This window comes from Indicator indicator, chromosome 14 (assembly GCF_027791375.1).
Source record: "Indicator indicator isolate 239-I01 chromosome 14, UM_Iind_1.1, whole genome shotgun sequence".
Classification (NCBI taxonomy): Eukaryota; Metazoa; Chordata; class Aves; order Piciformes; family Indicatoridae; genus Indicator; species Indicator indicator.
Genome location: NC_072023.1, coordinates 162,745 through 187,000, shown reverse-complemented (window position 1 = coordinate 187,000; position 24,256 = coordinate 162,745). Strand labels below are relative to the sequence as shown.

The 24,256-nt window shown below is 47.6% G+C and overlaps 1 protein-coding gene across 3 annotated transcripts in view; it reads right to left on the bottom strand.

Moving 5' to 3' along the window:
- ITPR2 (inositol 1,4,5-trisphosphate receptor type 2) overlaps positions 1 to 24,256 on the bottom strand; it is a 175,758-nt gene that overhangs the window by 90,390 nt on the left and 61,112 nt on the right. For all 3 annotated transcript variants that reach the window (XM_054386630.1, XM_054386633.1, XM_054386631.1), the window contains exons 15-28: positions 24,001 to 24,159; positions 22,980 to 23,152; positions 20,447 to 20,566; positions 20,163 to 20,348; positions 19,362 to 19,613; positions 18,261 to 18,405; positions 17,819 to 17,969; positions 10,589 to 10,782; positions 9,739 to 9,871; positions 8,849 to 8,906; positions 6,895 to 7,060; positions 4,838 to 5,011; positions 338 to 427; positions 70 to 195 (exon numbers count right to left, since the gene is read on the bottom strand). In XM_054386630.1, coding sequence (XP_054242605.1) covers positions 70 to 195; positions 338 to 427; positions 4,838 to 5,011; positions 6,895 to 7,060; positions 8,849 to 8,906; positions 9,739 to 9,871; positions 10,589 to 10,782; positions 17,819 to 17,969; positions 18,261 to 18,405; positions 19,362 to 19,613; positions 20,163 to 20,348; positions 20,447 to 20,566; positions 22,980 to 23,152; positions 24,001 to 24,159 — 2,127 coding nt within the window. The remainder of the gene's footprint in view (positions 1 to 69; positions 196 to 337; positions 428 to 4,837; positions 5,012 to 6,894; positions 7,061 to 8,848; positions 8,907 to 9,738; positions 9,872 to 10,588; positions 10,783 to 17,818; positions 17,970 to 18,260; positions 18,406 to 19,361; positions 19,614 to 20,162; positions 20,349 to 20,446; positions 20,567 to 22,979; positions 23,153 to 24,000; positions 24,160 to 24,256) is intronic.

Below are 24,256 nucleotides of genomic sequence, written 5' to 3'. Positions count from 1 at the left end.
TCCTGGGGCTCTGGAGGCCTTTCCCCTGATCAAGTTCATCCTCCTTACCACTGAAATAAGGAGACCAACCTTTTCATAGGGTATCTGCAGAAGGTCCAAGACTACCAAGTGGGCACCCATATTTTTCAGCAGTCGCTGCTGTTGATTCCGACACTTTTTATTCTGAACACAAAGTTTGCTGAGTCGAATCAAAATCTATAAATAAATGAACAAATAAACAAGGCTGCAAGAAGGCAAAGAACCAGTGCTGTCACACAGAGCCACACAAACATTCCTTTCAAAGTGATTACTACATCTACTCATCCCGTCAGGCAGGCTTTCTGGCAGCTGTACCGACCTCGTTCACGATGTTGTAGTTATTGCTTTTGTTGCTGTCTATCTGTGGCTTTTTGATCCCATCCTGTATTGGACTCAGAATATTGGACTCCTGTAACAAAGAACACACAACAAGTGGAGATCTATTGCAATTGCCTGAACACGAACTGTATCTTAGGGAGAAGACATAACACAGATGACAGAGACTCGTTTGTTCTTTGTGCAGCCATCTAGTGAGCCCGAACAGCCACAACTCCTTCCTTTGTTTCACGTTTCCAGCATGATTGGAGGCAACTGCTCTAGGTCTGCATGCTTCTGATCTTCCTAAAAGAGAACAGGTCCCTAAATCACACACAAGAATTTAGATACAATGAGAGTAGGGACCATAAGTGAATTTCAGTAGCCACCACTTGTTCCAAAGATCTCTAATGCAGCTGGAAAGATGACAGAGTCCGTGGGGACATTTCAAAGGTCTGAAGAAATAGCTTGAGGTGACCTCTGTAGCTGAGAGAAGGTGGAGTTCTCAGAGGTACAGGAACAAGGAACACATGGACAATAGAGATGTTCCTCCCCAACGTATAGGACACTTCTGTCCTTGTCTCTGGATGATGCAGGAAAGGATTTAAACGCAAATGGGAACCTTCTGTTAAACTGTTGCATCCAGTCTGGACACTGCATGCTCTGGGCCTTGGGTCATGGAAAGTCCCAGCTAGGTATGATGAATAAAGTGTAACTGCCACAGCTCCACACCTTTCCATGGTATCTCAGTCAAAACAAGGGAGAACATACTACACAAACACATAGGATGCTGACAGTGGTGTGTTGCTTCTGCAGCCTGCTATGGTAAGGCTTTCTTGACTGGAAACACAAAGAATTGAAAGGCTGGGCTTTGGATGCTGAAATTATCAAGCACATAGAAAAAGTGTACCAGACCTGGAGATGCCTCACAGTGTAAGCACAAGGATGCAAACCAGTGTGAAAAAGAAGCAGACAGATGTGCTCTGGGTGCCATTGTGCCCTCACACTCCCTGCTGGTTCAGAGGACTGTGCTAAAGCACCACGTGCATGCTGGTCTGAACATTTGTGCCTCCTGAAATCTCCCTCGGAACTTCGCTACCCGATGGAGAGGAGAAGCTCTGCAAACCCTATCTGGCCTGAACTGCCAGTGGGGCAGGAACAGGATGGCCACAGGAGCTGTTTGTGAGAGTGTCGACACTGCTGCTCATCAGCGATCAGAGCAACAGCAGAGGCTGTTTCCTCATGCAGGGTGTTAGCATGCTTGCTGCCTTCCCTCCAGCTGCTGGCATCAATACTTTGGAAGATATTTCAGGCTCTTTGCGATAACTAACCTCCCTCTTTTGTTCTGGGACTGTGGGTTAACCAAGATTAATTTACCTGTTACTTTTATCAGCATCCTTCCTCAATCAAAGTAGTTTTATAATCCACATGAACCATGTGTCTTATCTGGAAGTGCTTATCAGCATTAAACTGTTGAACCTATCCCTTCTCTTAACGAAGCAAAGCCCTCTTTACTGAATCCATAGAGTATGCCAGGGATGTAGTCATCAAGAGATAATCACACCACTGGCAGACCAGAGACACTCAGATGCATGTCTTGCTTTGTTATGCTCCATGACAGACACTTCCATAGGGGACAGGAGTCATTGAGATCATGAGGAAAAAGGTTTTCATTTCACCACCCCACCTTTAGGGAACGGTGTTTTCTGGATGCCCACAAAAAAAAATACATGGATGCCCAGGTTCCAGCATTCAGTCCAAGCCGCTCCTGCTTCTAAAACGGTCTGGCTCACCTCAGCTGTGCAAGGCACGAATCAGCACCATGCTAGCAGAGTTTTGCCCTCCTCAGGCTGCATTTCCTTACCCAGGGGAACAAGGACTCCTCTCAGAAGTTCCAGTTCACCATCTTAAACCATCAAGGAAGTGTCTGTTTAAACATTCCAAAAGCAAAAGCAAGCTGCCACGGCAGCTAAGAAGGGGAGCAAGGGCGCACCACATGCTTCAGGGTGCTGAAGGTTTACCCACATTGAAACCTCTCTGACCTTTCTGGATGAATGGTGAAGATGAAAAGCTCCAGACATGCCACTGCATTCCAGCCTCAGCTTGAGAGTCCTTCCACTAAGACTACTTCTCCTCTTCAGATCCAGTTCTGGTGCTACACCACCAATGCATTCACCAGAGATGGGACAATCAACAGCACACTCTCCATGGCCAGAGGCACACAGAGAGATTCATAACCAAGCAAACAGGCTTCACCTGCTTCTCCCTTCTCAAGCAAGGCTCAGGTATGAGACACCAATTTTCCCATCTCTTCCTAATCCTGTATGGTGTCTAATTTAGGTCTGACCTAAGTCCAAGCACTCTTTCCTGTCAAGATGATCCTGCAAGGCTGTTAAGACTTGTTGGTTTTCCTCTGGAGAACTCTGGATATTTTATCTAGAAGAACTTGGACTTTTTTTTCTATAAATTGCATTTCTGGAGTCATATGACTGGGGAGGAGAAGGAAAAAAAAAGTTGAGTCTCTAGCCCCACCAGGCTATGATAGAAAGGTGGAAGCAAAAGACTCAGAAGCTTAAGGGCAAAAAAAATGTATGTTTTTATGAAGTCTTATTTGATTCTTACAATGGTGAGGATAAAAATTGTTTTGGAGAAGACAAAAGCTTCCTCTTTATGTAAGGCTGCTCTGGAATGCAATTTAAGCCTCTGCCTGCACTTTAACGTTGTTTGGGAAAATTCAAACCAGGCAAATGAAGCATATTCCCTGAAGACCTAGAAGTTGATCAAGCTCAGTGCTGAACAGCCAGAATCCATGCCAAGAAGGCAGAAGTTCTCACAGGGAAGTTTATCTGCTTGAAGATAGCCACCTGCTTCTCACAGCGCAGGTTCTGGCCACTAGCTCACCTCCCACAGTCGACTGAAGATCCCAAAGAGAATATTCACTATCTAAAGTGGCTTTGCCAGGTAAGACTCTTATATTTCCTGAGCGTAAAAGATTAAGGTAACAGTAGAAAAAAATACTGGAAAGATTCTGAGCTATTGTAACCTGGCACAGCTCTGAGGGAATCACCAGCAGATGCTGCAAGCAGTTGTGCAGATTGCAGGTGATTGTTCTGAGAGAAGACGCTCTCGCTGCCCTAGAGATGCTAGTGCACTACTAATCCCTGCAGGCACAGGGCTGCCTCACAGGAACACAACACTGACAACACCATGGTCAGAGATGCTTCTGTTCTAGCACATCACTTTCTCCCCTCTTCATGGAGGTTCTTTGCCATCGGCACTATCAGTAGGGATGCAAAGGATCTCTTTACACTTTAAAATGTGTTAAGAGCTAAAAAGCCTCCTGAACATCCTGCAGCAATTCCATGTCCTGCTTCCCCTTTTCCATTCACTAAATACAGAAAGGAACATTTTCTTTCCTATTTGAGCTATGCTTAAGGAAATTCCACATACCCAAGGTCACAAAGTCCAGATTCTTCCCCAGTGCTGACACCGCTAACTTCAGATGAGTTAGAGATAGAGTAGGACCTACACTGTCCCAAGGAATGGGAAATTGCTCTTGAAGCATTGGCTTTTCTACCATATAAAGCCACCCAAAATCATCTTTCTCATCTGAAAGGCCACATGTGTGCCATAGACACCTGCAAACATCCTGTTTCTTCTCAACAGCTCCTACGTTTCCTCAGTGTATTGGCTTCACAGTGCTGCACAATTTCCAACTGGCTTCCTACTAAATTTCCCCTGGTGACTTTTCTTGCCACCAAGGAATCGAATAAGGAAAGTGCTGTGTCAGAAATCATAGTTGTTCACCTCTCCCCATTTCCTCTGATGAAAAGGGAAAAGTGGGACGAAATGTTGGTCGGAAAACCTATCCACTGTTATGGTGCAAACATCAGCCACAGCAACTCTTGCATTTTCATAGACTCATACTAGAGTTGGGGAATTACTTAAAGGCTTCAACTGTCACTGAAAACCAAAATTAACTTTTCTTAGTTTTTTATTTTAAAATCAGGCCTCCATGGTTCCAGATCCAAGTTCTAAAGTTCTGAAACCACAATGTATGCCAGGAATGTGGTTGTGGTATAGCAAGGCTCAGAAAACCCCAGTGTCCTCAGGTCAGTCTTAAGTTTTGTGGACAGTGCAGTCCCTTGTGATGTTTGGCTGTACTCTTCTCCCTTAGCTGCAGGCAACAGATACTGTCTGCTCCTTTCTTCCAGCAAGTCAGCACAACTGGCAGCTTGTGTTCCCTAGATCACCTCCCTGGCTATGGAGCCATGCCAAGCATGGTGGCTTGCCCCTAGCCAGCCAGGCAGGCAGTTGGGACATTGAATGCATTGACAGAAGAGGTTGCATTTCTTACTCTGTCTGTTCCTGAAGCTCAGCTGGAACACTGCATGTTCTTGCTTTGCTACTTTGATTGACTGAGACCTGACCACCAACTTGCAGCTCTTCATTAAACTACCAGTCAATGCTGAAGCAGTGCTAAGAGCAAAGGTTTTAAACTCACCTCTATTGGCTCTTCTCCCCCTTTGGTTTGATTGTCACCCATCTCTCCACTCTCATAACTGCTGCTCTTCTCAACCCACAGTTCTGACTTTTCTACAGTGAGACGGAGCTGATCAAGATCAGCCTTGATTTGCTTGTAGTTATCAACATCTTGATTAGACACCAGCAACTGGACCTGGAAAGAGAGAACAGTGTAAAGCTCTTAAAGAAGTAGCACCAGCACTTATGTCTGGGAATTTGCTTGACAGTTTCCATTCTGAGCCCTTCCCAGGTGCTTTATGCCACCTTCTCTGTGAAACTGAACCATCTCACATGCAGGCTTTTTAGTCCCCATTCATCAAAATAATCTTTAACAGAGATGGAGGCTGTGGCTGCCCTGAACAAGACAGTTACAACTTTCACAACATTCTCTCTCCTCCTTCAGTATACTGTGAAACTTCTCCTGCACTAGCACAGCTTTCCAAGCTCTTGAGCTCTGTGCACTGGTTGGGACCCTCATGGTATCAAGCCAGCACAGTTAGCTACACAGTATGAAAGCAGAACAGGTAGGAACGGTTTATCCCATCGCCACGGTGCTTCCCAAGAAAACAAACCAACAAAAGGATGATAGGAGAAGGAATCAGGGCAGCAGAAGTCAGGTGGCTGCAGCATTGATGCTCATCTGTATCACCTCAAACACTGAACAGTAACAGACTGAAACACCACTAGGCCAGCTTGGAAAAGTGTGTTTGAATGTAACTCACCAACCAAATCCTGGCTTCACATCATCTCTCACCATCTGACTTCCTGCCTCTTACTAAGATTAACCTCATTTTTTTGTACTGCTAACATTATTTGCTGGGTTTTTCCACTGCTGCTTTGCAGTTCTTGATCTAGCACACTCCACACATTCCCAGTCTTTGCAATGCTCTTTGCTCTACTGAAGCAATTAATGAAAGTAGTATTCCAAAAACCCTATCAACAGTCTGCAGCACAGCCATGAGCACTGTTAAGAAATGACACTCACGTAAAAGGTGACAGTCACAAAGAATCACAAAGCTGGCTTGGTTGGAAAAGACCTTTAAGAGCTTATGTCCAACCGTTCTCTAACTCTCCCAAGGCTGGTGCTAAACCACACCTCTGCCTCTTCACATGGCAAACAAGAACACTGAGACATTCACATTCCATGTTTTCTACAGCCTTTTTTTGTTTTTTCGTCAATTAACCTTTTCCATGCTTCACAAAGAGATGTTCAGCTACCGAGTCCATGCCTCCCTGGGAACGGCAGGCTGGGTGGGTGTGCAACCACCCATCATGGCCTAACTCCAACACTCTGGCGGGAGGCCCCAGTGCTGCTCTGCAGCAACATTGAACAAAGGTTTCCAGGTCTTTATCATTCAGCAGTTTTTAAACAAGAGAAACCTCCAGAGCTTATGTAACAATGAGACAAGCAGCAACCAAACTCCTGAAACAAGCATCAGATGGTCTTATCAAGATATGCTACCCAGGGTTACATAACTGAGAGGTCTCTGTCACTCAGCTCTCCGCATCCTAATCCACTGACACATGGAGCCTGCACATGCACCAGCACCAAGCAGAGAGAAAACAAGCTGATAACAGGCTTGGCTCTGTTCCTGCCTTCCTGTTCTTTGGACATATCTGTGTCAGGCAGCAGAGCACAATGCAGAGACATGAATTGGAACCAGAAACACCACATGAATAACAAGAGAACTCAACACCCAGCCTCAGGAGTCCTGAAAGGCTGGGAAGTCTTCCTGCTGACACTGCAGAACATGGGCTGCCAACAGCTGTGTCTCTGAGAGATCACCATGGCACACCTCACTGGGAGATAGGTGTGAGCCAGCTGTCACCACAGACCCACGTTGCCAGTTGTGGGTGCAATACCAGGGAAGAAGCCTTTCTAGGTGCACAGCTACCATACACACTGGCACACGTGTTCAGCTAAGGAAACAAACAAACCTCTAAGGAAGAACACTGCCATGCTACATGCAGCAACTGAAGTAAGCAAAGGAGCCTCTGGGAAGTCTTTGCCTGCCATGACACTCTGCTCATCCATACCTGTTTGAATGCTTGCAGAACTTCTGCCCTCTGGCTGAAGTGCTTAAACAGCAGGTGCAGAGCTCCTGAGAGCAAAGGGGGGTAGTCGTGCATGATGAGGTGAATGAGGACTCGTAAGAAAGTTCTGCCCCCTTCATCATCCAGCTGAACTGCGTTCTTCTCCTTTCTGCAACAGAAATGGGACAGAAGGATCAAATCAAGTAAAAAGAGGCTTTTGACACAAATGTGCCTCCACACACATTCCTTGTTTGACAGAGTTCCTAAAACCAAGCCAAGGATGCTGCAGGACGGAAGCTCTGAACACCACTTTTAACATCGTCTATAAGGACGTCAGCCCACAGCCCTGTGCTACTGCAGCAACCTTGTAGCAGAATGGACATCAGAGGCTCACAGAGGATTAGGGGTTGGAAGGAACCTGGAAATGCATGTGTGTATGGAGCTGTCAGGCACTGTGATTGAAATGCACACTGCAAAACCCATTTATGCCTCCTAGAAATGGTACCCATTTCACCAAGCTCATCCCCAATCCACATTCATTCAAATAAACAACATTTCGTCAGAGATTAATTTGGCTCTTTTCACTCCTTCCTTCTTCAGTTGCTACTAACATTTCATTTAAGACAAAATAAGCTCAAAAATAGTAAGAATTGCCAAAAGCATCATATTTCTGGAATGGTATTCATCATCTGGCACAGCAGCAAGCAGCTTTACACTTAACATATCAAAGCAGAAGTCATGTTTCCAAGAAGCCACTGGGTCTCCCTGCTCACTTGAAAGGCAGGCCAAGGGCTGTGTGTTGGTTTACCTTGTGGGAGAGTTCAGGGAGAGGACTGGAGGCACTGCTTGTGATGGTAAAGACTGGGAGCATGTAAGGGTCTGGGAGAGGAAAGACCAGAGTGCCCATAGTGCAGATCCTCTCCCTAGCTCCAAGACAAGCCAGCAGCCTTGCAGGCTTGTCTAAATGGAATTCAGTTTACTGCTGTAATTATAACTAACCTCAAGACACCAGGGCATGTTATCAATATATCTTCATCAATGAGCTGGATGAGGGGATTGAGGCTCCTTCAGTCAGAAGGTGACACCAAGATAGGTGGGAGTTGATCTGTGGGAGGGAAGCAAGGCTCTGCAGAGGGACCTGGCCAGGCTGGATCCATGGGCTGAGACCAATGGGCTGAGATCCAACAAGGCCAAGTGCTGGGACCTGCATTTGGGTCACAACCACTCCATGAACACTCCAGACTGGGGGCAGAGAAGCTGGAAACTGCCCAGCAGAAAAGGACCTGAGGGTGCTGGGTGACAGCAGCTGAATAGGAGCCAGCCAGTGGTCAGAGGGCCAAGAAGGCCACCAGCAGCCTGGCCTGGAGCAGCAATGGCATGACCAGCAGGAGCAGGGCAGGGATCATGGCCCTCGACTCAGTACTGGAGAGGCCACATCTTCAGTGCTGGGTTCTGTTTTGGGGCCCTCCCTACAAGAAGGACATTGAGGGGCTGGAGCAGGTCCAGAGAAGGGCAACACAGCTGCGGAAGAGTCTGGAGAGCAGGGCTGGGGAGGAGCAGCTGAGGGAGCTGAAGTTGTTTAGTCCGGAGAAGAGGAGGCTGAGGGGAGACCTCATTGCTCTCTACAGCTCCCTGAAAGGAGGCTGAATCCCCAAGCCCTGAGGGGTTTCAGAGGCAGATGTGGTGCTGAGGGCCATGGTTTAGCAGCAGCCTTGGTAGAGTCAGTTGGACTGGATGATCTGAAAGGGCTTTTGCAGCTGGATCCCTACCAACAGGGCTGTTTGCTTGTTTAAAATCCATCTCTTTCCTGGCACTCTTCTCTCCAGGTGTGGGTCACGTAGGAAGGAAGAGAAAGTGAGGTGAACATAAGCACAGAATAAACAGAGATTCTCCATGAGAAATATCAAGGTGAACCAGCAGATAAATATAGAGAGAGGTAGAACTTCAAAGCATGTACCTGCCAGCAAACATGGTTTCAGCCTGAGCTGCAATTTCATCTATGTCAGGAACAATTGCTGCAAAAAAACACAAATACAAATTTCAAAAGCAAGGCAGTGCTCAGTGTTTAATCAACACAGCAGAGGCTCTGCTTGCCTTTCAAGCAGCTATTAGCAAGCCAAGGTCCAACCATGCATTCCTCAGCCAGGTGAAATTCACTCTGCAAGAGCAGGAGGGAAGAACCAGGACATGGAGCAGAGCTAGCTTGTGCATTACTGTCACTGAGAACACCCAAACTGTAGTGACAAAACAGGGCCCCGTGGTGCCAGAAGTTGCACAAACCACCACCCCATACCCACAAATGACACAGAGCATGAAACTTGTGCATTTTGTGCTAGATCAGCCACTCCCCACAAAGCAGACAGGTGGATTTTAGAACACTTATCATCACCCAGATAAGTCACCACACTGTGCCTTAGCTTTAGCAGACCTTAGCTCCCCTCTGATACGCAGCACCTCTGCCCTTCTTGCAGGTGGCCACACAGACATCAGTCAGCCTGTGGAGTGCTTCTGTGTGCACAGGAATGCCCCCAGGAAAGCAGCTCCATTCCCACACCATATTTGCCTGACTTCAATCTGTCCTCACCCATCTTCTAGTTATTCATGATCTACCCTCTCCTCTGTTTGTCATTGTGCAGTGTTTTGGGAGGAGTATATGATCAGGAACCCTGTTTGTGCTGGAGGAGGCCAGGCCAGTAAAACTCCTGGCTTTCTAGGATTTTTGAGAAGTTTCATTTCTCCACCAGCTTTCCAGCTTCAGGCAGCCTGCACCTTCCAGGGCTGGCCGAGCTCCGTTTGCTGCAGCCTGCACAGAAGCACTTAGCACTGCCACACAACAGTGACACCCACCTGAAGCTGCCCCTGGTGTGTCAGGTGGGGATGCTGCATCGCAGTCCACAGTGCCACTGCTTTCCCCAAACTCCCTCTTGTAGATGGACAGCAGATAGGATATTCGGTAGTCCAGCCTCACGCTGAGGATGAACTGGAAGGAAAAGGCAGTTTTAGATCAAGGTTTTCCTCTCCTGTCTGGTAAGAGGAGCTGGGACTTCCCTGTGCTGAGTCATACAGGGGGATGTTATTATTTTGATTAGGAGGTCAGTTATTTTAAGTAAATGTGTCCACTATGAAACTACAATCCATTACAGTCATCAACCTCCTGTGATTTCTTTCTTCACAGCACAAACCTGATACAGACTCCAAGAGCATGCAAGGCTTGGGTGATAAACTCTGGGTGACCCTGCTCTAGTTGGACTGGATGACCTCCAGAGGTTCCTCCCAACCCCCACCCTTCTGTCATTCTGTGGGTCTAGGTCCCTTCCGCCCTTCATCAAACTGCTGTAGCACAAGAGTCAAATTCTGAAGTCAAGCAAGCTACCCTGGTGTGAAAGGAGTGCTCCTGAGACTCGAAACAGACACTGTCCAAAAAAGAGAGGCAGCTGGCAGGACAAGTGCTGCCTTGGCACAGTTACAACAGCAGAGCGTCTGCAGCATCTCATCCTTCAGAATCAAAGCAGGTGTGACAGAAAGAGGACCACAGCTGGACCACTGTGCTCACAGAGGAGTATCCTTCCTCACACCAAAGTGTTCTTTTCACAACCAGCCCAGTGAACAGTAAGCAGGTAGGTAACAGAACTGGCCCCTGTGAATAAGCAAAGCACCATGATACGGCTGTGGTGTGACATCCACCAACCATTACTACCTGCAAGATCTCAATGATTTTCAGTTTGGTGTCCATCACAATCACATCTTCACTGTCTGAGGTGCTGGCTTGCTTGCTTGGGTGAAGGCTTGGCTGTACATCTGGGGTACTGATGGGAAATACAGATCCTCTGCTCAGGACCATTTGGGTCATCATCTCTCCTACACCATGGATGGTCCTCATAACATTGTTTCCTGTGCATGAAACAAACAGGTGTGTGCTGGCTGTGAGCAAAGCTTGCCTGCAAAGCTGTGTGTCACACAGATGCATGTTGGCAAACCCCCTTCCAGCCCTAACAGGTACACTGAAAACCAAGCCCATCTGGCATCTGCTCTGCAATCACTCTGAAATAGGCTGTTGAAAATAACTCTTCAAGTCCCTGCAAAGAAGGGGAAAAATTATTTCTGACTTTACATGATGCTAGGGATGCAAAGCTAGAAGTCAAACCAGGGGCTGGATCCTTGCATCAGGCAGGCACAGAGAGCTCTCCTCACTGTTTAGTCCAGCATAACATAAAATCATTTCAAATGCCCTTCCTGCTGCAAATGGAAAGCAGTGTATTTTCCTTTCAAATCACACCAGACAGTTGGGGAATAAGATAGCATGGGCATCTCCTCCTCCTAGTGTGCACTGACCACAGTCCAGTACGCCCATGTCAAGCTAAGTGGAGGACTTTCAGCCCTTAAAGCAGCTTCGGTTAAAGTGACTTTTTGCATCTTCTATGCCTTCAAACCATGAAATAAATGACTTATATCAGCCTGTCCTTAACACTGATAGATAAGTCCCCAACAAGACCTCAAGGCTTTGCAGCTGCTTTGTGGCTGGTGATAATCCTGCTCTACGTCTCAGCTGAGAAGTCACCAGCCTCTCTCTCAGCATGTTTTCAAAATCCTTTCCACTCAGCTGTAGACTATAAACTGAGGCATTGCTCTTTGTAAAGCTCAGGAATTCTTGATAAAACAGCTTGAGACTGTGGAGTCAGCCACTGACAATGAAACCACTCAAGTCCAAGACAAGTCCAGGACATACTCTTCTCAAAAACTAGACACAACTGCAGTTTGTCCCAAACGAGGGACAGGAACTCCACTTTATCTTGAAAAGTTCCTGCCCAGCTTTTAGGACTGAAGTTCAGTTGGTGTAAAGTTAACCAAAGAGGTAATGCCTTCTGCACAAGGACTCAGACAAGGTTTTGGGTGGACCCCATGATCTCAGAGAAAGCAAGCTGGGATACAGCATACATCTTGCTTACTTCTCAGCTATCATTGGGGTGCTGCACAGGATGGGAATCAACTCCCTTCATGACCAAGGAATCAGCCACTCTGCATTTCAGGATCACCTCCATAAATGAGGAGACTACTTTCTCCATCTCTAAAAGGGACAGTTGGGAAATACAAAGAAACGACTGCTGTCCTTTCCCCTCACCCATGAAACAGCAGTGCTAAAAAGATGGAACAAATCAGTGAGAAGTAACTGTGAAGCTGCTTCCCAACAGCACTGGTGAGAGGATAAACCCTCTGTCCACAATACTCCTTTATTATTGACCTTCATGCCACTGATCTGAACAAGGAGAGCAGCACAGGAAAGGGGGATTGAGGTGGTGCTTATTCTCACTGCCAGTTCAAATTGCATCCCATGAATGCATGGGAAAGGATTTCAGTGAGAGAACATTCTGCTTAATCCACCCTAGGATTCACAGTTGGGATGGGAAGTGGCTCAACACTGCATGAAAGCTGTCAACAGCTGCAGTAATACAAGGTGTCATGGGCAAATCCATCTTGGAGACTCACAGAATGGTAGGGGTTGGAAGGGACCTCTGAAGATCACCCAGGCCTACCCCCTGCCAGAGCAGGATTACCCAGGGTAGGTCACACAGGAACACAGCCAGATGGGTCACAAAAGTCTCCAGAGAAGGATACTCCACAACCTCTCTGGGCACCCTCCAGCACCCTCGGAGTAAAGAAGTGTCTCCTCGTGTTGAGGTGGACCCTCCTGTGGTCCAGTTTGTGACTTTTTAAGCCACTGCCTAATGGTGACTATTGTTTTCAATTAATGCAGAGCAGGCTTGGGGAGAACATTCCCAGACTGAAAACAACCCAGCAGCCAGAGCACTTTGGCATTCTTTTCATGGAAGACTTTTTGTAGGGTGCTGATGGAATGTAACCATCTCTTGGGGTTAGACAGCAGTCAACCAGCACAGCTAACTGCATCTCACGACTGGGAGCTTCTCCAAAAGAAGCCTCAGGGATCATTCAGGTACTGCCCATAAAGACTGGGCAGTAGCTTCTCTTCCAGAAGATCCCCAGGTAACCTGCGCTCATGGTGCTTGGTGTTATCTGTCCAGCCTTGGAAGTCTAGACCACATTAAGCATGGATTTAAATCTGTCACTCACAAGCATGAGGGCCCAGCAGCACAGTTGCTTTTTCTTGCTATGCTTTTGTGTTCTCTCGGCTATAACAGAATTACCTCAGCAGGAAAGGGGATGAGTTCTTGAGGTAAGGCAAGCAGAAATGTTACTGTGGCTTAAACAGCAGCTGCCTTCGTGTCAGCTAAGCCTATGACAACACAAGACAAAACCCAGCAGCCCAGTAAAAGAGATTCCAGTTCTTAGCACATATGCACACGACTAAAGTAACAGGGCTCTGATCTTAGCTGCAGCTCTAAAGTGCTTCCTGAATACCAACGGCCAAGGGAAAATGAACATGCTGCCTCAGTGGATTAGCTGAGCTACACCAGGGCAGGCAGCAGGTAGATCCTTGATTACTTTTATGTGCTGTCTGCTAGAGACAAGCAAAGAGAAACCTGAGCTGTGCCTTCACATGGTCCTACCACCCTTAACTTGCTGACCTCCACCATTTGTTGTCTTCTTCTCTGAGGTCAAGGTATCAAAATGGATATATGGTTGACAAGCATGGCACGAAGAGTGTGGGCACTGTAGGAAGGTGCTGGGGTGTGCAGCCAACCACTTCTCTGCCCAGCAGAAGTGCTCAGAGCTGTGGCTGGCCAACAGAGGAGAACAGGAGGCAATATCCACCAATCTTCTTCTGTTTTCACAATTTTCCCTTTCTCTCCCCAGTTCTTCCTCTCTGCTCCTCAATCTGCCAAGACAGGTCAGATGCCAAGAACCTTCCATAGCAGTGAGCCACCAGAAGCGCCTCATGCCTCACAAGGTTGGTCAGTGGAAGTGCAATCATGGCATGCCTGCACAAGCGGTGATTTAAAGGAGGTGCAGACTGACAGGCACTGCAGGAAGAGTGAAGAGGAGAATGCTTGTCATGACTGGAAAAGACAACAGTGCATCTCCTTCCATTGCTTTATTACAGTGATCACAACTTCTTAATGAGTATCAGTTTCTGTCACAGAACTCCAGCACACAATGCCATACAATTGGGCAGGACTGACAGCACAGCAGCCTCTCTGGGAAGGAAAGACTCTTCAGAGAATCATAGAATCAACCAGGTTGGAAGAGACCTCCAAGATCATCCAGTCCAACTGATCACCCAGGCCTAAGCAATCAACTAGACCATGGCACCAAGTGCCTCATCCAGTCTCCTCTTGAATGTCTCCAGCGATGGTGACTCCACCACCTCCCCGGGCAGCACATCCCAATGGGCAATCACCCTCTCTGTGAAGAACTTCCTCCTAATATCTAGCCTATACCTCCCCTGGCACAACTTGAGACTGTGTCCTCTTGTTCTGCTGCTGGTTGCCTGGGAGAAGAGACCAACCCCCACCTGGCTATAACCTCCCCTCAGGTAGTTGTAGACAGCAATGTGGTCAGAGGACTCAGTTAAGCAGGGGAAATAACAACCATCCAAGTCATGGAAGTAGGGGATAATCTGAGACTTCATTTTCTACATAAACATATTCTCTTGCTAAGCCATCCACTGGCTGCAAAAATTCTAACTGGAGAATGATGACAAAAGCCAACAGGAATCTGCTGTGGAACACGGAGTGGATGGTGACTGACAGAACACCATACTCAGGAAGAAAAACAACTGCAAAGGCAGCTCACAATTCATCCATTTCCTTCAGACTGTTCCTCCTACTCAGTGTCCTCAGCTTGCCCTCCAGTGCCCAGGGCCAATGGCCATGCACAATGGGCAGCCTCAAAGGCTGGCAGATACCCTCACAGCCAGTAGCCCTCTATGCCACCGATATCCTCAAGACACCAGGGCATGTTATCAATATATCTTCATCAATGAGCTGGATGAGGGGATTGAGGCTCCTTCAGTCAGAAGGTGACACCAAGCTAGGTGGGAGTTGATCTGTGGGAGGGAAGCAAGGCTCTGCAGAGGGACCTGGCCAGGCTGGATCCATGGGCTGAGATCCAACAAGGCCAAGTGCTGGGACCTGCATTTGGGTCGCAACCACTCCATGAACACTCCAGACTGGGGGCAGAGAAGCTGGAAACTGCCCAGCAGAAAAGGACCTGAGGGTGCTGGGTGACAGCAGCTGAATAGGAGCCAGCCAGTGGTCAGAGGGCCAAGAAGGCCACCAGCAGCCTGGCCTGGAGCAGCAATGGCATGACCAGCAGGAGCAGGGCAGGGATCATGGCCCTCGACTCAGTACTGGAGAGGCCACATCTTCAGTGCTGGGTTCTGTTTTGGGGCCCTCCCTACAAGAAGGACATTGAGGGGCTGGAGCAGGTCCAGAGAAGGGCAACACAGCTGCGGAAGAGTCTGGAGAGCAGGGCTGGGGAGGAGCAGCTGAGGGACCTCATCAAAACTGACCTTGCCTCAGTGTAAGCGCACTCAGCCAGGTTTTAATGCAGTAGTTAACACAAGACATTTTCCAGATGTCTGCTTGAATGGGAACCTGGACTCCAAAGTGCCTTGAATTTGCGGATTCCAGGAACCCTGTCATTGCTCCACCTTCCTCAAGTGTCAGTGCCCTCTCAGGATGCAACAGTGAAAGTCCCTGGGGATCCTGTGGCAGGGAATCATTGCCCTGGAGCTCTACATCTCCCTGCTTTTGTTCATTTAGCTTCACTGCTTCATGCAGTTTCATTTATCTACCTGAGAGGTTACAGCCATTTTTAAGACATATAACAACCCTTCAGTGCCTAAAGGAACACATTTCCTTTCAAACCCTGTAGAGCCATCTATTATTTGCCACAGGCACTAAGCCTTACAGCTCTGTTTGTGAAAGAGGTATGAATTTTTACAGGTTCTCTACAGAATTTGCTCGTAAAGGCTGCAGAAGCCACCATAAACAGGCCAAGAGCCACACTTTATTTCTTCATTAAGCCATTTTTCAGTGCTCAGTAACTAGCTGACCTCAGGTAAGCCTCACAGAAAACTTAATCCATAACATTAAGGGCAGCAGGTGAGATCACTTCTACGTTTTACACAGCCCTCAGAACTAATGAGGCAAATCAACCCCAAAAGCCCACAGTCCCCACAACACAGATTTGCCACTCACTCGCTAGGTGAATGCAGCCACCCTCCCCTCAACTTACCTACAGCACAGCCACCAACCCTCCCTGCTCTGCACACCAGCTCACTGCTGCCAGCCATGGTGAAACTCCACCAAGCTTCACCTTCTCCTGACATGCTGCAGGTTCTCTTGATGGTGCCTATCCCCAAAACCACAGAGCAGCTTTCCTGCCACAGACATTACATGAGGGAAAAAAATTCCATACATCAGCACACTGGCCTTGAAGGTAAGAAGCATCCTGGGAATCCTCAATGAGTTACACCTCTGAAACGGGTATCGATTCCTAGAAGAGCAATGGCCTCTGGAATCACAGAAATGCACAAGTCTGAGGATGAGGGAAAGAATAAGAGGGAAGGAGAAACGGTCCATGATGGAGAATCACATTCTCAGACTGTCCTGCCCTTTTGGCCTGACAGTATTCTGCTCACTGCAGATCTGTGACTGATACAGCTTTGCTAAGGGTTGCAGCCTGCCAGGCAGCCGCTGCTTCTTTAGCTCTGATAATCAAAGGGTGCCTCAAGAAGGTGTTCCAGACTGGTAACCAGACAGAAGAGAAGCTAGCAGACAGAGATGTGAGGCTGAGAAATGGCAGTCATGGCCAGTCTCAATAAACCTGGTTTTCTTGGTCAGAGGAACCACAGACACAACAGAAACAACAGGTGCAGCCTTGTTCTCAGCTCTGTTCTAGTCTCATCTGCTTCTAAGCAGTACGCATGTCTGCTTGCCAAGCAGAAGGCCGGAAGACAACATCATCTATCTTCTGGCTCCGGGGAAGCTGAGGGACTAAGTGGACTGCCAGGATGTAATCAGGGGGATGGAACCTGAGCAAGTCCCCTGACACTGACGTACAAGCAGAGAGAGAGAAGAGCCCACAGCAAGGAATGAGGGCTCCTGACACCTGCCAAGGTCAAATCTTCTTGGGTACAGTACAACAAAGCCAAGCTTGCAGCATGACAAAGGGGTCAGACTTCCCATGATCTATTTCACAACCTCAGGACATCAGGTGAAGCTACATGCTGATAATGAATGTTACTGAAGTAATAGGAAAAGGCAGAAAGAAAACCTGAGGGTTACAAAGATGATCAGAGTCTGGAGCACCTATGCTGTGGGGACAGCCTGAGAGAGGCAGGGTTGTTCAGCCTGGAGAAAAGACAACTCTGGGGAGACCTCAGAGCAGCCTTCCAGGATTTGAAGGGGGCTACAGGAAAACTGGACAGGGACTGGTTACAAAGGCATGGAGTTAAGGATGAAAGGTGATGGCTTCAAATTGGAGGAAGCTGGATTCACATTAGCCATTAGGAAGAAACTCTTGCTCATGAGGGTGGTGAGGTGCTGCAATGGGTTGCGCAGAGAAGCTGTGGAGACTCCAAGCCTGGAGGTGTTGAAAGCCAGGTTGAATGGGGCCTTGAGCCACCTGTTCAACAAGGGCTTTGTCAGGCTGATGTGCAGCACTCGAGTTGCATCCCAAGACACATGCAGTGTAAATTCAAGGATGTGTTCCTTTGCAGCCATCGTTCCCATTCCCAAACAATGTTAACTAAATAGCTCTAAGCTGAATGGTAACTCTGCAGCTTGCCTGCTAATGCCACTCTGTCAACTTCATCTTTCAGAACTGACTTATGCTGAAGCTGCATGTTTGACTAAAATCAGCTATCTGGAAGACCAAACCGCACCTACAGAAAGGCTTATGTGTGAATAAAGAACCTTGACAGATGATGAGACGTTCCATAAGTTATTTCCAACCAAAATAATGAATTGCACACTGGAACAACAACTGTGGCTGTTTCTCCCACCTCCATCCTGAAACTTGCTCAGCCGCTCGAAGTACGATGAGATAGGGACCTGAACAATATCCAGAATCGCCAGCAGCGTCCGGGTCAGCCTGAGCAGCTCACTAAAGCTGTAAAAGCCAAAGTAGATGAGGTTTCGAGCCAGGTGCACCACCTATGAGAAAGTGAAATGAAAAATGAAGGAAGTCTCGGCAACCCTTGTGGCACTGGGCTGTGCAAGGCACACTGCAGCTTTCACAGAGACTCAGATCCAGAGAGCACTCAGATTAGTACAGCTCACTGATGTAAACGCAGGCCTTGCACTACAGCCAGTGACACTGCATGATTTTCAGTTAGACAAAGCAATTGGTCGATTAAATTTCAACAGAGAGCAGAAACCAGTATGAGGTTTAGGAAGGTATGAAAGGATAGAATTGCACATGGGATGCAGGTAGCTGAGAAGTACCTCAAACGTAAGTTTATTTTTCTCTTTGTCTCCAAAAGGAAAGGGCTGATTGACAACTTCTTTCAAGTACTCTTCTACAAATTCCATAGTGAGAGCAAACTTCCTCTTCATTTCATTCCTTGAAGAGTCTGTGAAAGAATCATACCTGCAACACAAGGCACAGAAAGAATGAAAATTAAACAGCTCTAGTAGCAGGATCAGTTGCCACTAAAGAAAACCCAAGCAGTGGTGATGCTGTGGATCGACACTCAGTTCTCGGTGTGGAGAAGGGGGAGAGGCCCTTCAGAGACAGGCACAGAAGAGGCACAAACCTCCACTCCAATAAGGGCTGCAGGGAACAGCAGTAACACAGAGAGGGAAACACCACAGTTGTGGTGGAGAGCACTCTGGGATCATGCTGTGGCAGCTCAGTAAGGTGCTCAGTCTCAGCTGGCCAGTTACTGCTTCTAGGAGGAAGACAGCAGCGCTGGGCAGTCAGCTTCCTCTGCACAACCACCCAGGGCTGATGCTTTGGATCTGATAGGAGAGTCCTGCCTCTCACTAGCAGAAGCAATCCTGTCTCCTGCACCGATTAACTCATTCCTCTTTGTCTCTTCAGCCCCTGTCTGAGTCTAGCCCAGTGGCACTGCTCCATCAAATCAATTAGGCCAAAGAGGGTTTCCACTGGAGTCAATGGTCCCTTCTCCCATACTTAAATTTAACACACACTTAAGTACTTTGCTGGATGGAGGTTAAAGCCTCTGTGAACCATTTCTGGGGCAACAGCTGTACCTATCTGCAAATTCTGGCTTTCCAACTGTGTCTTTCAGTTCAATTTGAAGTATAAAACCGAGTTCCAGCCTAGCAAACCTGTGATGTTAAGACAAAATTCAAGGTCAGTTGGTCTGAGGAAAGGCCATTCCGTTTGTTCCCTACAAGAACACAGTGAAAAATGAAACTGAAATCTTTCCACGCAAAGCTACCCAAAAGTAACCATAAGGTACAGCTCTGTGCTCACAACACAGCACTCACACACACACTTCTTGTCAAGAGCAGACATCTACAACCGAGACGAACTCCCAAAATGTTTTTGTGCTCTCACTTGAAACACTTCCAACTCACTCATGAATTGTGATCTTTGTAGGAATTTCAGTCCACAGCCTGGCATATCTGACAGGCACCACAGACTCCTGGGGGTCTCTGTCCACGTGCATGTGCAGCATCAGGCGACAGAAGGAAGCACGGAGGTCATAGGGGAGGCTCTCATCAGACACGCAGCGCAGGATCAGGTCCACCGACAGCTGCGTGGAGATCTGGTTGATGGCGAGGTACTGGCGGTCCAGGCACATCCGTGCAAAGAGGTTCAGCTGGTACCTTAAAAAGGCAGCAAGGTGAGGAACTCACAGAAGGCAGCTGGGAGCAAACCATGCCACTCAGAACTGAGCCTGATGCTTGTCCTGCTGATACAAACCCTAAAACCCAGAGCTGCTCTGCTAAGCAAGGGTCAGCTTGCCCTTAGAAATGCTCATATGAGGACTGGGGTCCCTGTGAAACTCAGAGGAAGGGGGAAGTCTGGACTGTTTGTTTTCAAGCAGTATAGGACACTGTTCTGTGATGCCCTTTCCTCTCTAATCCTCAGAGCACGCCATGATTCCAGGGCAGAACTTCAAATAAAGCTCAATAAATGAAAAGTAAAAGGCAAAACGCTAAGGAGACACAGAAGAGCTGTCATGAGCAAAGGAAACTTAAGATTTGTCTGTACTAGACAGCAAAGATTGTGATGCTTCCTACAGGAAAAACTGGAAACGAACTTTTAATCCCAGTTTCTGGCATGACCTTTTTTGATATTGGCAAAGGAACTGGGTAAGAACAGCACCAGAATCTTCTGCAAGCCTTTTCATGCACTGAAATGAGCAGCTTTACCTGTAGTAGGTAAGAACTTCTAAATCAGCTTTTGTGCCCTCCTTTGCCTCCTGAGCTAGATGCCTGATAGCTTTGCCATGAGGCTCCTTGTTGCTGTCAATCCAGTAAAGCCACACTTCCTCCTCATCAATGTCATCTGAGATGACTGGGCATTCCAAAAGGTTGTCCATTTGTGTTGAAACCAGCCTGAAAACACAAACCAGTCACAAGGGAGCCACTAGCAAAGCACTGCAAACAGCACAGCAGAGGTAACAAAACAACATCTTCTGCTTATGGATGCTCACTTGGTCTGGATGAGAATGTCAGCATTCCCTGGGCTCAGCATAAACTTGCAGATGAGTTCCTGAGTTACTGGTATGGCTGTGGTGTTAGATACACACAAGTCTGACAGGTAATCCAAGAATCTGCAGTCAGAAAACCACAGGTGCAACATAACATGAGATTTAAACTACGTACACACACTGCAGTAGAAACCTCCATCATCCATCACTAAGGAACTCAAGGGACCATCAATCATGAGATTTATCAGCACACAACTTTTGCAGGCTCACAGCAGGTAAAGAAGAGTAACAGCTCCGAGGGCCACCCTCAGTGGTGTTAAACAATCAGGCAGAAGAAGAGGAAAACATCCCAAGTGTGCCACTTCCCAGCACATCAAAGGCCAGAGGGTTTTCCCAGAACTTAAGAGCAGCCTGAGGCTGTCTTAAGTTTGTCTGGCAGAGGAACTCCAATGAAGGCCCTCATCCTTGTCAGGAACCAAAAGCAAGAGTCCCAATTCTCCCCATCAGGTAACAGCTGTTCCCTTAACCCAAGTATCACAGGGATGTTACTTGTGCAGCAGATGGCCATGTGCCCTCTGAACCCCCCACCTCCACCTATCAAAGATGCACTTAAAGATCTTTGAAGTGACACAGACACCAATTGCTGAAAAGTGAAGATCTGGCAGGACCTTCTCACTCTCTACAGCTCCCTGAAAGGAGGTTGTAGTGAGGTGGGTGTTGGTCTCTTCTCCCTTGTAACAAGTGACAGGAGGAGATGAAATGGCCTCAAGTTGCACCAGGGAAAGGTTAGGTTTGATATTAGAAGAAACTTCTTGACTGAAAGTGTTCTCAGAGCCTGGCACAGGCTGCCCAGGGAGGCTGTTGAATGCCTATGCCTGGAGCGTTTCAGAGAAGCAGAGATGTGGTGCTGTGTGCCACAGGTTAGCCTCAGCCTTGGAAGAATTACAGAATGGTTGGGCTGGATGAGCTGAAAGGTCTTTTCCAGCCAAAACAATGCCAGGATTCTATCCCATAATCTCTTGGTCTTCACCCTTAGAGAAGGGAACACATAGCAGCTGCACAATGTGTTCATACAACAAATACTACAATACCGTCCACCACAGGAAGAGTGACCTGGGACTGTCAGTGAGGACCAGGACCCTTCAGCACTGAGGAGCTCATCTCACATAGCTCCCTCTTCATGCTGACCAACACCAAAACAGTTCAGCACAGGAGAGGCAAAGAGCTTACAGAGTGAGGCAAAGTGGCAGCAGACATGGAGAACAATTGAAGCAGTGAAGAACCAGGGTCCTGAGCAATACCCTTGCTCACCAAGAGAGGAACACTAGTGCCAGGTACAGAGGGCACCACAGGGCCCTCAGCACATTCACTTCTGAAGACTGTTGTGACTTCAGTAATTTTACAAATAAAAATCCAACAAAAAGCAGCTAAGATTTTCCACTAAAAGATCCCTTTCCTTTACATTCTGATCTGAAGTTAATTAAAAAAAATTCCCACTGAGTGAAGTTCAAGAGCAGAATTTTTCATTTGGCACAAGGTCTGGTCTGGGACACATGTTCACTGGCATCTTCACTGCCCTAGGGCCCTTTCATCAGGCCTGACCTGAAACCACAACCTGCAGGAAAACTCAGAACAAAAGCTTAGAAAAATGAACATCTCCTGCAAGACAGCAGGAATGCTGCAGAGTTAGGAGAGATTGACATTTCAATTTGGCTTGGAGGCCTGTGGCTAGTGGTGCTCCCCAGGGGTATTGGGTCCAGCCTTGTTTAACATCTTCAACCTAGATGCTGGGACAGTGTCTTCAGCCAGTCTGCTGATGGGACAAACTGGGAGGGGTGGCTGGCACCCCATCAGGCTGTGCTGCCATCCAGTGAGACCTGGCCAGGCTGAACAGTTGGGCAAAGGGAACCTCATGAAGTTCACAGGAAGCAAGTACAGAGTCCTGGGGCTGTTTGGTCTGGAAAATAGCAGACTGAGAGAAGATCTTCTCAGTGCAGATCAATATCAAAAGGGTGGAGGGTCAAGAGGATGGGGCTGGGCTCTTTCCAGTGGTGTCCAGTGATAGGACAAGGGGCAACAGGAACAAACTGCAACCCAGGAGTTTTCACTTAATCACAAGGAAAAATTGTTCACTTTGAGGGCACTGGAACACTGCAGCAGGCTGTCCAGAGAGGTTGTGGAGTCTCCTTCTCTGGAGACTTTCAAAATCCACCTAGATGAGATCCTGAACAATCTGACCTAGGCAAACCTGCTTTATCTGAGAGATTGAACTCAGTGATCTCCAACGGTCCCTTCCAACCCCTACCATTCCATGATTCAGTTTGTCCTTATCTGACATAGAACCAGATTGTTAGAACTGTCCTGCAGAGTAAAAGCTCCACCTCTGAAATGTAGACATGGTCAAGCCCCAAGAACCCCAGGTAATTCTGGTGTTGTGTAGTGTGACACAAAGCAATGAGCAGCAAGCAGATGCACAGCTACTGCAGCGAACAAAGCCTGTCAACAGAGCAGGAGCCTGGCATGGGCCACTTCAAACCTTGGCTCTCGATTTCTCCTGAGTAAATTCACAAACGTCTCGATTTCTTTAGCTGTGATGTGTTTCTCCAGCAGCTTTCGGTTGTTGTGCAACAAAGCCGTGATGGTGTCTTCCGCCAGAATATCATAACCAATCTGGGACTGCATGATGCAGAAGTTCTTAGCAATGTATTCCTAAAAAAGAACAAGAACGGTCCCATGACGACCTGTTAAAGCAGTTGCTCATTAGAGCCAGGAGCATCCAAGCTCACTTGGCAATCACAAGCACCCTCAGAATTGTCCTCTCTGAACTAGCCTCCACAAAGCAACACCTGCACACCTGAAATATGCACCCCAAGAAACAGACTCAATACTAGGGATAATAATTTCTTGGGTTTATCCTGTTGAAGAAGTTTTCCTGAGCCCCTCCTCCTCCCTTTCTAAGACAGAAATAATCCCATAAAGCTTTAGAAGGAAAGCAAAGAGGCCACGCAGGGCAGTTCCATCTTTTATCGCCAGTCCCTTTAGTCCTACAACGTGAGCACAGTTTTCCTCACTGCAATGTGCCCAGCACTCAGCACTACCTTCTGCTCACAGGAGTCCCCAGCAGTGGGACATCCTCAGGCTATGTGACAGAATAACCCCTGGTCTGATTCCCTGCCATCCCTCTACAAGTATCTGAGCAATGGAAACAGACTGGTTTTTCAGACTTCCCATTTGATAACCCAGAGTCCCAGAGCATTGTTTTAATAGCAGAAAGCTCCTGAACGTAGCAGTGGACCCAGCTCAGTTTGAGCCTGTGGAAACACAAGGGGAACCAGTGATACCCATTGCTGACCACTTAACAGAAATGCCTACAAAGCAAAGCCACTGTTCCTCAGCGTGAGGCAGTACAGGACAGTGACTTTTTACCACCAACCTACAGAAAGCCCAGTCCTTTGACCACTACTACAGAATCCCACCTCTAAGTGCAGACAGTGATGTCAAACCCAGCATTGACAGTTATGGAAATCAGGAACAAAATTGTCTTGATTACCACTGACCTGGTTCTTCCTATAGTCCTGCTGGGAGTGTCTGAGAACTCTGTAACACAGCCTTAACATGTACTTGTATGGGGCATATCTCTGGTCACACAGGTCTTCAAGCCTCAGCATTGACCCTTCCCCTTGGTCCTTAAAAGGAGCTTTGAGAATGCCGAAGATCTGTTCAAAATCAAAACCACTAAGCATGAAAAGCAGACTCAGGTTGCTGCTTAGCTTCCAGCAGGCAATGGAGACGTCCTCTGACAGGAACAGCACA